At 63.0% G+C, this 14203-nt stretch overlaps 2 protein-coding genes across 4 annotated transcripts; both read right to left on the reverse strand.

Moving 5' to 3' along the window:
* Positions 1 to 450: 450 nt before the first annotated feature.
* Positions 451 to 3435, reverse strand: LOC132220955 (probable transmembrane reductase CYB561D1). Of its 2 annotated transcripts, none has more exons than XM_059674730.1 (3): positions 3099 to 3435; positions 2541 to 2578; positions 451 to 1973 (listed from the first exon to the last, which is right to left on the reverse strand). In XM_059674730.1, exons 1-3 carry the CDS (start codon positions 3244 to 3246, stop codon positions 1470 to 1472), a joined length of 690 nt encoding a protein of 229 aa, XP_059530713.1. In that variant the 5' UTR covers positions 3247 to 3435; the 3' UTR covers positions 451 to 1469. The 2 variants fall into 2 exon arrangements, with proteins under 2 accessions (XP_059530713.1, XP_059530714.1); XM_059674731.1 differs by lacking the exon at positions 3099 to 3435 and adding an exon at positions 2927 to 2973.
* A 1129-nt stretch (positions 3436 to 4564) lies between these two features.
* Positions 4565 to 13237, reverse strand: ATXN7L2 (ataxin 7 like 2). Of its 2 annotated transcripts, XM_059674727.1 has the most exons (12): positions 13044 to 13168; positions 12272 to 12403; positions 11102 to 11167; positions 10684 to 10788; positions 10082 to 10292; positions 9503 to 9789; positions 8865 to 8947; positions 8236 to 8489; positions 7207 to 7405; positions 6944 to 7065; positions 5682 to 6474; positions 4565 to 4718 (listed from the first exon to the last, which is right to left on the reverse strand). In XM_059674727.1, the coding sequence occupies exons 3-12, from the start codon at positions 11118 to 11120 to the stop codon at positions 4704 to 4706; spliced, it is 2088 nt and encodes a 695-aa protein (XP_059530710.1). In that variant the 5' UTR covers positions 11121 to 11167; positions 12272 to 12403; positions 13044 to 13168; the 3' UTR covers positions 4565 to 4703. The 2 variants fall into 2 exon arrangements, with proteins under 2 accessions (XP_059530710.1, XP_059530709.1); XM_059674726.1 differs by lacking the exon at positions 12272 to 12403 and having other exon boundaries at positions 13044 to 13237.
* Positions 13238 to 14203: the final 966 nt, after the last annotated feature.

A 14203-nucleotide genomic window follows, 5' to 3' on the forward strand; every position in this document is an offset into this window, starting at 1 on the left:
AGCCGGCCTGGCAGCCCGCACTGAGGGCAGTCTGGGGAACTGCTTTCAATGTGGAATGAGGAGGGGTCTCTGCAGGGAAGAGGGCCTGGCCCTCGTGTGCCAGCTGGCACCGCACTCAGCCCTGCTGCTGGGCCAAAGGGCTGGCAAGAGACGACAGAGAGGAAAACGTAGGTGATGAGGAAGAGGGGCCTTTCCGAGGTCACAGAGCCCGGCCCCGCTCCCTGGGCTCCTATTTTGTTCTAGAAGCTTCGGGACAGCTGCACAGAGCTATGTGCTAAGGCATGAAGCTGAGCCCAAGGAGGGCAAAACACGGGGTGCCCAGGATGACTTGGCCACCAAGACTGGACGTCAGGGGAAGAGCACAGCCCTGCTCTTGGCCCTCGAGCCCAAGGGGGCAGGCAGCCAGCAGGAGCCCCAGGTTTGGGTAAACCAGTGCCCTCCACTCGCCCACAGCTCTGTAAAGTTTATTTTTGTTTTTGGTAATCTTCATCCGAGGATCGGTTTCCATTGATTTTTAGAGAGAGTGGAAGGGAGGGGGAGAGACACAGAGAGAGAAACGTCGATGTGAGAGAGACACATTGACTGTTTGCTTCCTGCACGTGCCCTGCCCAGGGCTGGGGATCGAGCCTGCAACTGAGGTATGTGCCCTTGACTGGAATCGAACCCGGGACCCTTCAGTCCGCAGGTGGATGCTCTATCCACTGAGCCACACCGGCCAGGGCTCTCCCATGGCTTCAAAGTGACTTTAGTGCCTTTGCTGTGTTGGAGTTCAGGAGATCCTCACCTGGCCCCTTCCCTCCACAGTGCCTGACCCCGCGTGCCCTGGTCTGGGGCCAAATCAGTATAGATTCCCGACAGGCCACGAGGGCAGATCTGTCCCTCCTGAGTGGTCAGGGGACAACGGATGTAAGAATCACATCCTGAGTCTTCTAAGTGGTCCAGCCCCGGTCCAGAGCTGGAGGGTGGGCAGTGAGGTCAGCCTCACAGACACTGGATGTGAGAGGTCATTTAGAAACGCTCCTCACACAGAGAAAGACGCCGAGCTCCTGAGACACGTGACGTGCGTGAGGTCACACAAGAGCCTACGAGGACCAAACTATGGACAAGACCCAGGGCTCTGTCCACCACAAGTGCTTTCTCAAGCGTGACTCCAAGAGCCACAGCTGCCTTTCAGAACTGCAGGAACCCAACCCTCCATCAGGCAGGCAGCCAAGACATGGCGGCACCACCATCACCACCAGTACCCAACCCTTCTGTCCCCCGGCCAGAGTGGAGGCTCAGGACCCAGCTCCCCATCACCTTTTACTTGCACCCAGTACGTTTCCCCATTTCAGTCCACCGAGTCACCCGTCAGCCCAGCTAAGAGTATAAAAACCCTACCACTTCGGGAGTGGAGCCCTTGAAGGTCACCAAACAGACCACTGATGTCCAAGGCCAGGGTGCCAGCTAGAGTCAGAGTTTGGAGGGAGTCATATTTCCGTTTTCTTCCTCGGCAAGTAGGAGCTGGAGATCTGGTGCATGATCACCAGGGCTGGGTAGAGGGGCAGCGCCAGGCACAGGTACCAGGCCGCGCCTTTGATCTGGGCCTGGAACCACACCGAGTACATGCCCAGGACCACCGTCACGGTAGCCATCAGGTAGACCACCAATCCACACGTCAGATGGTAGAGCTTGAGGCGAGCCACCCTGGAGACCCTGGCTGCCCGGGGGAAGAGCAGGCAGAGCCCGCACAGTGCCTGGCCCCCCGTGGCCAGCAGCGTCAGAGCCCCCACCCAGCTGTGCCAGGAGGCCAGGTGGGGCAGCTCACTGCGGGTCCTGCTGGCGATGATGAAGCCCAGCCCCAGGCCTGCGCAGAGGAGCGCCAGGCTCTGCCCCGCCCAGTGCAGTCGGATCCGGGCCTTTCGGGAGCAGAAGGAGAACAGGGAGTGCTCAGGCGAGAAGAGGAGGATGGCCTCGGCCATGCAGACGCAGAACTGCGAACAAGAGAGGGCCAGTGAGCCTGACGGCCAGCCTGGGCGGCTGAGAAAAGGGAGGTGCTCTCCTACTTATATCCAAACAAGGACACGGGGTGGGGGCCAGAGAACCCCACCAGGACCTCCTGCCCCACAGGCCCACTTGGCTGGGCACAATGGGGAGTCTACACTTGAGCGGAAGTCGCTTGTCATTCAGGCTGACATGCAAAGTCCACGCTTCCCCGCCCCCCACCTGCCCTCAGACGAAGACTCCCATTTCTTGGCCAATGGAAACAACAAATGTTAAAAACGTGCTCCCAAACCTTGGGGGAGGGGTGGCTGGCTATCACGCCGCCCACTTCCTCCTCCCAGGCCCTAGTGCAGAAATGCCTTCCATGCCCTCCCACCCCACTGACTACCTGGCACAGCCCAGCCCTCCCTGTCCCTGCTCTCAAAGGCTGAAGGGAAAGCTGGAGGCGGCCTGCTCCCCACCCCGGGAGCCTTAGCAAGGCGGGGCCTTCTGGAGCCTGGATGTTCCCCTAGGGACAGAGCCACACCAATCAGCCGCATCCGGAAGCCCAAACTCACCGCCAAGGCCATGAATACAGGGTGCCAGGAGAAAAGACCTGAGAACCAAAGAGAACAGACTGACGCCGGGCACCATTGTTTCTGCCCTGAGGCTGGCTGGAGCCCAAAGAATCTGCCTACGGGGGCAGGTCAGTGTACTGTCCCAACCCTGACCAGGAATCAGGGCAAAGGGGAGCAGCCAAGGTTAGGGTGAGCAACCACGAGGCCAAGCCCACACCAGTGCAGCCTGCGTCCCCTCGGGCACCTGGCAGCTGTCAGCCCAGTGCCCCCCAGACTGCACCGCAGCCTCCCTCCCTGCACCCTCCGCGAAGGCTCTGCTCATGGGGAACTAGGGAGTTCGCTCCCGTCGTCTGCCTCCCCGCCCCGGCACCCAGAGCCCTGCCTACCCCGCACCGGCCCATCCCTCCACAGGGGTCCCCACTCCGTCTCCGGGGCGGGGGGCTCCCACGCGCAGCCCCTCCAGCCCCTCCAGCCCCTCGGCCCGCCCCCTCCTGCCCCTGGCCCCGCCCCCTCTGGCCCCTCGGCCCCGCCCCGCCCCTCCCCGCCCCGCCCACTCACTGGTTCCCGGCCGGGACAGCACAGTCAGAAAGATGGTGAAGCCCAAAGCCAGCAGGTGCGCCAAGATCCCGCTGCCTCTCCGCAGCCAGCGGGTCAGTCTAGGCTCCCTCGCTGGAGCGGGAACCAGACCCAACTCCAGGCTCTGCATGGCCGGACCGGACCGGCGCGCACTCCCGGCCGCCCGAGCGCGTCTTCCGGGTTCGCGATCGCCTGGCGCCCCGGCCGCGGGAGGCTCCGCCCCGGACGCCCGGCGGTGCGGCGGGTGCGCCCACAGCGCCCTCTGGGGGACGGGGGGAAGCGAGCCGCCCGGGAGAGCCCAAGGGCGCCGGGCACTGGACAGCTCCTGGGCCGCTGTTTCCTACGCCAACCGCACAGGACCTTTGTCTACAAGGGCTCATGTCTCGGGCAGCGGCGGAAATCACATGTGCGACAACTGATTTCACCCAAACCCCAAGTCACAAGTTGGCGACACTGAACCAAGACACTGGAACCAGTAAATGCTGGCATTCCCTGGCTGCCCACTGTCTCCATCCATCCTTCTGTCATGTTAAGGGAATAAGATCCCTCCCTGCCTGAAGGCGGAGGAGAGGAAAAGGACAGGACGAGGGGAAAACCGTGCCCTGCACCCAAGTGAACTCAGGCTTGAGGACCAACAGTCTGACTGACGATACTCTATCTGCACAATCACTGTCCCCAGTGAGACAAATGGAGGAACTAGGGCACTCCCAGCCCCAGCCGCCTCCACACCATCTGCTCAGCCCTGGGGAGCCAGGCGATCCTAAGGGACCAGGGCCTCCCACACCACGGGAGTCCTGTGATCACACCACCCCCCTTCCTGCCTCCCACAAAGGTGTGGTTCAGCTCAAGGAGGCCTACCTGGGAGAGGCTATACCCTTTCCTTAAGGGCAAACCCAACGGCCAGGGAGAGGCCAAAACAGGCAGGGACATTCTGAGACGTTACCAACTCGATTCAAGCTCCCGCAGTGAAGGTGAGCTGCTAGTTAGAGGCAGGAACAGCTGAAGAAATGAAGCAGTAATTCGGAGGTGCGATGGAGGCCCAGGCTTGCAGAAAGACCATGAAAGGGCCACAGGCTGACCCCCACAGACCCTCGGGGCAAAGACCCAAGAGCAGAACCAGAGGTGTGGCTCCCCTTCCCGTCAGGCTCCCTTCCCAATAGGACTGGGGTCAGCTCTGGGGTCAAGATTCTGGGGAGCCCTGCTCGCTCAGAGCCATGCCTCCTCACCGTGCCTGGAAAGAAGACTCCCCAGTGACACACGCCCCGGCCATTTCCACCCTGTCTCAGGGACAGAGAGAGGGAAGCTGGAGGCTGGTTCTCCATCAGCTCAGCCTCCTGGGGTATGGCTGGGGACAGTAAGGACACTCATTTTGTTAAAGATTTTCCCCTTCCTTTTCTAGGTTTCTGTTTTTATATTTTTCTTAGCAGCAACAGAACAGGGAGACAGACTTGAGGTATTTTAAAGAGGTTTTTCTTTTTTTCTTAAAAAAAATAATATAAAGTTATAAAAAGCGGCAGCAGCCTGGGGCCCGGATCTGGAGGGGAGGAGGTGCTGGCGGCTCCATCGCAGTGGGCAGGCACTTTCTCGTTAATGGGCTTTTGACTGCAGGGAGACAAGAGGCGAGAGACAGGGTCAGGCTGGGGGCCTGCGGTCCTCCTGCTCGGCCGACTGTGTGGAGCACAGAGCTAAGGCCGGACTTCCCCCGCTGGCCTGGTGGGGAAAGCTGGGCCAGGAGGAGGCTGAGTGCCAGCCCACAGGGCCGGCCCGGAACACAGCCACGCACACGTGTGCCACACACACTCGGGCCCTGGGCAGATGTCACACTCACCACTCTCACATGGGTACGAGGTGCTGGCATGCATCTGGCCCATGCCTAACCCAGGAAAGCGCCCCCTTCCCATGCCAGTAACTCCCTACTGGCTGAGAACCTGTGACAGATCCATGCTACGCCCGGGCTCCATCAACAGAGGAAAAAAAAAAAGAGCTGGCTGCTGGCTTTCCCAGAAACCCTGGAAAACCTGCCTGGCACCCGAAAACCTGGAAGTGGGTATGTGTGCAAGGTGGGCCTGCACGCCTATGTGGACCGTGAGCTTTGTCCCTGCCCCTCCATGCTGGTGCCCAGAGGCAAAAGCAATGGGCGAGATGGGCCCAGCCACCCTGCTGGGCAGCGGTCAGGCCCCAGCTCCAGGCTCACGCTCAACCCACGCCCAGAGCTCATGGAGACACGCTTCCTTTTGTTCAGGGGCAGAGGTAGCTGCAGTGCTCAAGGCCACAGCCAAGTCAAAGTGGCCCTCTGATGACAGCACGAGTGGGTGTGGGAGGGGGAGGCAAAGGCAGCCCCTCCTTCGCCTGAGGGAGCGGGCGGAGACAGTGAAAGGCTCATGAAGCGAAAGCCGGGGTCACCTCGCAGTGAGCTGCCCCACCTCTCCCTGGCGATGGCCCCCTCTCCTCCCCTCCCTGCGCACCCACTCACTCAGCACCTGTCCGCGTCAGTTCCCACCGCGCTCCACCCTCACCCGTGCTGCCCCTTCGCTGCCCGTGCTCTGCGGGGAGCTGGGCGGGTACCTTCAGCGCAGAACACTTCTCCTCAAAGGCCAGGGCGGGCCCCGGCTTCTTGCGGCGCACGGAGCAGGCCGCGTCGGGGGGGCCCGCCGGGCAGTGCTTGGCCTTCACTGGCCGGCAGTACGTGGCCAGGTTTTTCCGCTTCTTGGCCGCCTCCTCCTCGGAGAGGCAGCTGCTCGGCAGGGCCCTGGCTGGGTGGCCGGCCGCGCCCTGGCTGTCCAGCTGAGAAGCCTTGACCGGTGTGGGCGGCTGATGAGGGGAGCCCCGACAGTCCAGGGGCCCTGCCCGCTTCACTCTGGGCCCCACCGTCCCGTTGAGCCCCGCGCCCAGCGCGGTCGTAGTCTTGGCCGAGAGGCCCCGGCAGCCGGAGGGTTTGCCTTTGCCCGGGGGCTCCAGGATGCAGGTCCGTTTGAAAGTCGCGGGGCCGGGGGACAACTTTCGCTTTCGGGAAGGCGCCTCCACTTCGGGCCCGTCCTTGCCTTTGGACGACTTGCTGGCCTTGGAAGGCGGGAGCTTGCTGAAGGACGGCGAGGGCGTGTTGGCAGGCAGTGGCGAGGTGATGGCCTGGCTCCCGCCCATGCACTCCGCCTGGCTGCAGGCGGCTGCCACACTGGGGGAGCCGGCAGGGTAGCTGGGGCCCAGGCTGTCCTTGGTGGGGGGCGTGGAAGCTGGGCAAGCAGGTCTGGGGGGTGGGCCCGGAAGGTGGGGGCAGCTGCCCATAGAGGCTGGGCTCGGGGGAGCAGGGAGCGGGGAGCTGGCAAGGTGGGATGGAGGCTCGGCTGCCGGTGGGATCTTCCTGCAGCAGAGAGAGAGCCACGGTCAGGTCAGGTCAAGCACACGAGGGCCTCTCCACCAACACACTCCAGCCTCTGCCCACCTAGAAATGGCCCAGAGCCCTGGCAGTGCTGCCATCTGCTGGGAGACGCTGGAACTGAGGGTTAGAGAGAAGGCACAGGGACAGACAGGCAGGAATGAGCCAGGATAGAGACCCATTAAGAACATCCTTTTAAATGTTGGAGCAGCCCCTAATCCTAGTTTCCTAAAAGGTGCTGGAAGTATGGGTAAGAGTGAGTCACTCCCAGACCCCATTCATGCCCTGCGCTAGCCCAGCTCCGGGCTGCCCAGTCCCCCCACCCTTTCCTGTAGCCGGGGTCTTCCTGGCCAGCAGCCAAGCCACACCCATGGGCCCATGTGAAGAGCGAGGGCTGCGGAGGCCCACGTACGCCTGGGGCCGGGGGCGCAAGTTCCGAGCCCAGGAAACTCACTTCCACATGTGTGAGCTGAGGTGCCTTTCCAGCATGGAGCTCAGCGCCGAGCAGAAGCGGTCCAGCCTGCGGCTGAACACGTAGCACCCTGGACTCACCAGCCGGCTCCCAAAGGTGCAGAACTGGAGACGGAGGGGAGGCACGGGGTCAGTGGGCCTGAGAGGCAGGGAGGGCACCTACCTGCACACAGGGTCTGACCCCCTGCACACTGTGGGCAGGAGGGCTGGGCCACCCCCACCCGGGTCCCCGCCCCAGGTCCTTACCGCCTGTGGCCTGGGGGGCCGGGTGGCATAATGGCAGTCAGGGGGGAGGTGGAGGTCATCAGATGTCCCCTCCTCCTCACTCTCTTCGCTGGAGGCCTGGGCCCCACCCCGGGGCAGGGGGAAGGGGAACAGGCCTGGGTCCCCATCACCACCACAGGGGCCTTCATCATCCAACTCACTCTCAGAGGAGGCCCGGGACCTGGAAGGGCCAAAGGGGATGTGAGGGCGATGGGACAGCCGTGGGTCAGGGTGGGGGTATCCCTGAACCCGCCCAGCTCAGAAAGCCAGGGCAGACACCCTGCTGAGCCATCAGACAAAGAGGAAGGGAGGAGAGGAAGGGAGGGAACAACAGAGCTCACAGGGTGAGAGGCAGAGATCAGGGGCTGCGGCTCCCGGGGAATTCTCTCCCCAGCCCTTCACTTCCCAGGCCCTGCCTCCTTGGGGGAAATTGCTCCAGATTCGCCTCCTCCAGAAAATCTTCTGAGTTTAACTGCACCCAGCTCTGGTCAGCCCCGTCAATTCTCTCAACCCCCTTCTCGCATCACACATTCCTGGGAGCCTGTCTGGGAGCTGAGCCTGTGTCGCGTGTCTGCCCGTGTTACAGGCAGAGAGGCGTGTGTGTCTCCTTCCGCAAGGCAGGCTCTCCCCAGGGTCCAGCGCAGCCTCTGCACACGAAGGGGCCAGCGAATGAATACACAGTAGGACCGCCTCGCCCAGGACCCTGACCCTTTCAGCTCCCTGACCCTTTCGGCTCCCCAGTGCCGAGTGTTGGCTTGTCGCAAGCAGCTGGGAAACCGCTCTCATCCTGGGTGTTGGAACTGGCACACCAGAGGCTGGGGCACCGTGGTCGGCTTGGTGAGAAACAGGGAGTCACCCATTCCCGCACCCACCAGGGCCCCAGGTCTCCCCCCACACTCGGGGCGGAATGAGTAGCACCTTCCAGCGCGCTCCCTGGGCCTGTCTCCAGGGGTCCCTGATGGCTTGGGGCCGAGTGTCCCCAGGTGAGATGCGGCTGGATCCTGGACGTACCTGGGCAGCGCACAGTAGGGATAGGTCTGCTTGGCACGAGCAGAGAAGGTGCTGCTGGGAGCAACCGCCGCTGCCACAACCGGGGCTGAGGAGGGGGGCTCCTGGGAGGGGCGCTCGGGAGCCGGCTCCTTGCGCCCCGGGCTCTTCTCCTTCGGGGACTCCCCTTTGCGGGAGTTGGCCTTCAGCTCTGCCACCAGCACGTCAAAGTCCTTAGCCCGGCCCTGGACCTCCCGGCGCTGGTGCACCGAGTGGATCTAGAACACAGCAGGATGGAGGGGTGGGGAGGGGTGTGAGCTGAGCAGGGGTGAGGGGCAGCGGTGTGCTCTGGCCTGGGCAAGCAGAGAGAGAGGGGATGTGAGTGTGTTTGCGGGGGTGTCTGTGTGTCTTTGCTTCACTCCCCACAGGACCAGAACCCTCCTCGGAATCGGGGGATCCGGAAGCCAACCCTGGCCTGCTGCCCCCACTCCAGGCCCACTGCGGGCAGCCTCCCCTCCCCCTGCCCATCCCTGGAGCTGGATCTTGGAGAACAGCTCCATTCCTCTCCCTGCCCAGGGCCCAGGTCTGTGCCGTCCTCCCTCCCTGTGTGGGGGTGGGGGGGTTGGGGGGTGGGGGTAGAGGGGAGGGTTAACCTTGCAGGTCAGCAGGCGGGTGCAGATCTTTTTGGTCTCTGGGTTTATTACCCCACACTGCCTGTTGAGGTCACACTCCTTCCCTGTGGGGAGAGCGGTTCCAGTGAGTCTCAAGGGCATTTCCAGGGGGGCCTCAGGCGAAGAGCCCCCTGCCCCTCAGTATAAGGCGGCAGCGTCTGGAGAAACATCTCCACACCAGCAGCTCTCTGCTGCCCAAGACCCCTCGCAGCCCGGTCCGCAGCCCAGGCACTCTATGGGGACGCCAAGCCCCAAACAGGGCAACACATATCAAAACACACAAGCAGCCACCGACATCTGGGTGCCAGGGGTCTGGCTGTGGGAGGCGCCCGGTGCCGGGTTTGGGGGAGACAAGGCAGTCAGCGGCCCAAGGTGAGGCGGAGTCATGTCCCCGGCGTGGGCACAGGCCCCTTTAGCCTCGGCTGGGAGACTGGCTGGAGGGAAGCTTCCCAGAGAGCAAGCAGGTCAAACGCGCCTACATCAAGAGTGACCAGCGGCTCCGGCACCCTGGGCACCTGCGATGGCAGGCCCTCTCCTTTCTGCCCCTTCGCCATCAGGTCCAGCGACAGAGAATGAGTCCCCACTCTACCTTCCTGACCCCCAAAACCACGACTACTCACGGGCCATTTTCCGGTGGGTCTTAGGGGGCGGCCTGGCCCCACCAGGCTCCTTTTCAGGGGGGCTGCCGTCAGCCCGGTGACCGGGGCCCTCGCCGGGGGGTGTCTTGATGCTCTCTCTGCCAGGAAGTTCCTTAGGAGGGGGCGCCACGGGGGGCTTCCCAGGGGCGTCCTTGGTGAGGTTGCCGGGCTGGCTGAGGAAGGCGGAGGGCGGGGCCACCCTGACTCCGGGGCCGTCGGGCTTGGGGAGACCAGACATCTTCTCCAGATTCACCACAGGCACGAACAGGCTGCACATGGAGAGAGGGTGTGGACGGGGGCAGGGAGGCTGGGCCTGGGGCCTGGGCTCTAGCCCAGAGCCAAACACTTCCCAGCCCTGGAACTTGGGTGGGCTCCAGCAGGGATGCAGAACATGGGAGGGGGGACCCCTATTCCCCGGAGCACCCGGGAGGGGCCGCCGACGGAGCTGGCTGCCCCCTGCTGCGAACGGTGCCCATGGCCCCCCATCGCCCCCACTGCCCCATCTGGCAGCCCCTCCCTGGACTGGGCCAGGGTCCCGGGGCGTCTCCAGCCTCTCCTTACCAGAGGTTGTCCTTCTGGCTCTTCTCGGGTGGTGGGTGGCCACGGCTCCGGGACCCCTGGCCCTTCTCCCTGGAGGAGGTTTTGGTGGAACCTGGGGCCCTACAAGCGGGGCCCTGCCCATTCACTACATGGCATTTCTGAGAGCTGGCAGGGGCTGGAGGTGGGGGTGGGGCCCGGGCGTAAAGCTTGCTGAGGGGCCCATGTCTTCTTTCTGTCACCAGGAGGTGGAGAGAGCAACGGAGGTGAGTAACTGACTGCCTCCTTCCCGACCTGCTCACCCTGCTCACAGACTCACACAGAGAATCTGGAGTTTAGATTTCTACCAGGCCTCCTTCCCCTCGGAACCTGAGTCTTCAAGACTCAAAATTCCAGGGCCCAGCTTCCCGGATCTCTTAGCTCTTCTGCCTAAACTCCACTAGAAAGAACTGCTGGGAGTTTTGCTCAAACGCTAACCCCAACAACCTGCCTCGATCTATGCAGCCACCCCCAGGACCTCCCTCTCCCCAAGGCCGCCCTCCCTCACACTCAGGCCTCCCAGCTGACCGTCCTGGGGGTTCCCTTCCATCCTCCCCGCCCGCGGCTCTGCCCCAGGGCTCCCTCACCGCAGTGCTTCTGGAAAGCTTGAGGCTTCACCACTTGGCTGCAGTGGTTACACACAACCAGATAGAAGTCGTCGTAGGCCGGGCAGTGCCCGAAGATGGACATGTCTGCAATGACAGAAACCCTCATCACTGGGGCTGGGGACCCCAGGGCTTCCCTGTGAGATCGGGGAGCACTTCTCCCTGTTGCCATAACGGGCTTCCTGCTGGAGGCTCCCAGCTTCCAGAGTTCAATCGAAGCAGTCCCTAAGAATGTGGGCATTGACCCCCTATGATTAGGATCTCCTACGACAGGTGCCAGCAGCCAGGTGCATGGGCCACTCAGACCTATGAGAGAGAGGATCCCAGACCTGCCGCCCCGCCCACCAAACAGCCACCTCCTGGGAGGTGGGGAGGAGGGGAAAGTGGTCCTGACTCCCACCTTCTTTAATGAGGGTCATGGCATCCAACTTCTTCGTGCTTTTGTTCGTCTCCTCCAGCTCAGCCCCTGGTGGAGAAACACAGCTCAGAAGGACCCCCTCCTTCCCAGAAGCCCCATCTATCTCCTACCCGCCCAGGGCCTGCAGCCTGCAGCCTGCAGCGGGGCAGTAGGAAGCCCACACTCCCTGACGAGATCCTGATGCTCAGCACCGCTTGGGGAGCCTGCAGCAGCTCATGCTTCCTCCACCTGCTACTCTGGAAGGAACTGGTGCCGTTAGGAGGGATCAGCCACCTTTCCTACAGACTCCAAGGCGAGGTTCAGGGTCCCACGGCCAGCTGCTTGCATGACTGTGAGTCAGTATCTTCCCCACTGAAATGGGAAATGGTCCTGAACGTATTTTCTTATAGATCCCCGAGTCCCTTCTTGAGATTTCGCAGATGGGTCCTTTCTGCTACTCCATGGCATCCCTAACAGAAGCTCTCCCAGGTCCCCATCCCCACCAACACAATCTTGTTCCACCTGGGTTACCATGGCACTGTCAAAGCTACACCCAGCTTCTCGGGTCCTGCACGGGTAGGATGGCCACAGAGCAGAGTTGTCTTGGGGCCTCTGGCATCTTCCCAGTCCCCTTGGTCGGTGATGCGAGCACCTTCCCTCTTCAGGGGGTTTTGGGCAAGGGTTGCCCTTGTACCTCTCACTTTCTGGGTGGATCTTAGTTGTGCAAAGCAGCTCCTGCCCCATCCCCCTACCTGACTCCTCTCCCCTCCCTCCTCTACGCCCCCTCCCTGTCCCTTGGGAAAAAAAAAATCAATTCTGAGTCACCAAACCGGCTGATTCCATTTCCGGTTCTCAATGCACCCAGACCCTGACAATGGCCCCATCCTTGCCCACCCAGCACGGGGCAGTCCCGGTGGCCAGGGCTCCCGCGTAGGTCTGCTTCCGATGCCTATGACAGATGTGCCCCTTTCGAGGTGGAGGAGACCGCTGCCAGTCTTATATAATCTCCGGATATGAGGGGTGGTGGGTTCGGCATGCGGGAGACAGGGGCAGCCCCCACTCTCAAGTGGGTGAAAATGCAGTGCTGGACAGAACTGAGCAGGGAGTCCGGCTCAGAGGAGAAAAAGTGTCATCAGAGGCCCCAGGGAGCGGCCCTCCTCCACCGCCTCTTACTTGCAAACTTCTTCAGGGGCGTGATGCCTGCTGTCACCTCAAAGGCCACGAGGCCAGGTGCTCCCTGGGGCCCAGGACACAAAGATCAGGAGAGGGGGGCTGCCAGCGCGATCACCAAAGGCACCCAGGGGCCTGGAGAAGGTGGGGTTCAGGGAAGAGAGCCAAGAGGTAGGGCAAGAGGCCCAGGAAGGATGGTGGGTTGGAGGCATGGGTGGATGGACAGAAGGGAGGAAGGGAGGATGGATGGATGGATGGATGGATGGATGGACGGACGGCGGTGAACGAATGCGGAGAAGGCAGGGGTCCAGTAGCATTCCAGGCGGCAGGCAGAAGCCGAAAAGGAGCAGGAGGCGTGGGGCAGAAGGCGAAGGAACAAGGGGGACGGGGAGGAGGGCACGGAAGTGGGGTGCGTGGGAAACACGTGGAGAGGACTGTTGCGGATGGGGAAAGCCCGAGGCAGGTGCAGGAGGGGCGGGAGCTGGGGGGCTGCAAGCAAGAAGAAAGAGAAAAGCAAGCACATGTGGGGACAGGTACTGGGCACCGGCAGAGGCAGAGGCGGGCGGGGTGGGCTGAGGGCGGAGACCCGGCGCTAGGACCCGGAGGCGCGAAGCAGGGGGAGCGGGCGGGCACTAGGACCCGGTGGGTCCTTTGTTTGGGGGGCCGGGGAGCCGGACGGCGGCTCCCGTCGGCAGCTCCCCTCAGCTGGCGGGGACCCGGAGGGGGGAGGGGAGACAGGGATGGGGTCCCCGGACTCTAGGGGAGCTTCACTCACCGTCGGCCGCGGGCAGGTCGGCCCGTTCCACCCACGAGCTCCAGCTCTGTCCCGCGAAGTCATCGAGACTCGGCACCCGCCGCTCCAGAGCGGCCATTGCTGCCGCCGCGCGTTCACGCACCGCCATCACCGCCGCGGACGCGCGCCCGCCCGGCGCCGCCGCCGCGCGGCCCCCTCCCCCGCCCCGCCGCGGGCACGCCTCCCCCTCCCACCTTTCGGCTCCCTCTCTGCACAGGCGCAGCGCGGGCCGCCTGCCCTTCGCCCTCACTCCCCCAGAGCCTTCTGGGAAATGTAGTCTTGCAGGAGGTGCTGCTGCCCACCGAGTTTGCATCGGGAGCTCCTCCGAAATGCACAGTGATGGGGGGAAACGAGACGAAAGCCCCAGGACCTCCCCCCCTAACCCTGGCGCACACGTTCCTCCTGCTGCCGCCCCACTCTCTCAAGTTCAGCGCACACGCGCCCCGGCCCCCCCGAGACGCGCGCCTCCGCCCGCGGGCTGGCGCCCCTGCTCGGGCTGGCGGCTGCGAAGCGACTTCGCTCCCCTGTAGATGGAACTGGGTAGGTGCAGGGAGGTGGGCGCTGTGAAGCAGAAGGGCAGGGGGAGGGAGTCTGCACGATGCGCTGAAGGACACAGGGGTTGGCGTGGGGGAGGGTCCTCGGCTCCCGCGTTGTGCCTCCCCGGTGGGAACCCCGCTGCCCTGGTGCGGAGCAGAGGGTTGGATGGCGTTGCCCGGGTTTGAGAGGACCTAGCCGAGCTGACCGAGATCACCTGTCAGGATGACAGAAGGCTGTCTCGGAGCCAGAGCCAGCCCCGGAACTGGGTCTGCAGCATCTCTGCTGATCGGCTCTCTCCTCCTGAGCACTGCGATCGATACCCTGGACTGCCTCTTCCCAAACCCCGGCTGGACCGGGACTCCATCCATCACTTTGGCTTCTTTTCCTAATGAATATTTTGTCTGCTGGAAGGGCTGCTACCGGAGCCTCGGCATAGGGAGATTTCTCATCAGATCTGTCATTTTCCTTGCTGAGGCCTGGGAAAGACCTTAATGATCCACCTCTTCCTTTTTCTCAGCGGATAACATTTCTTCCCACCCTCACACAATCAAGACACAAAAGCCCGCCCTTCCCCATCACATCAGAAGAAAGGTACTCATTCTCTT

This window comes from Myotis daubentonii, chromosome 18, assembly GCF_963259705.1.
Source record: "Myotis daubentonii chromosome 18, mMyoDau2.1, whole genome shotgun sequence".
NCBI classification, from domain to species: Eukaryota; Metazoa; Chordata; class Mammalia; order Chiroptera; family Vespertilionidae; genus Myotis; species Myotis daubentonii.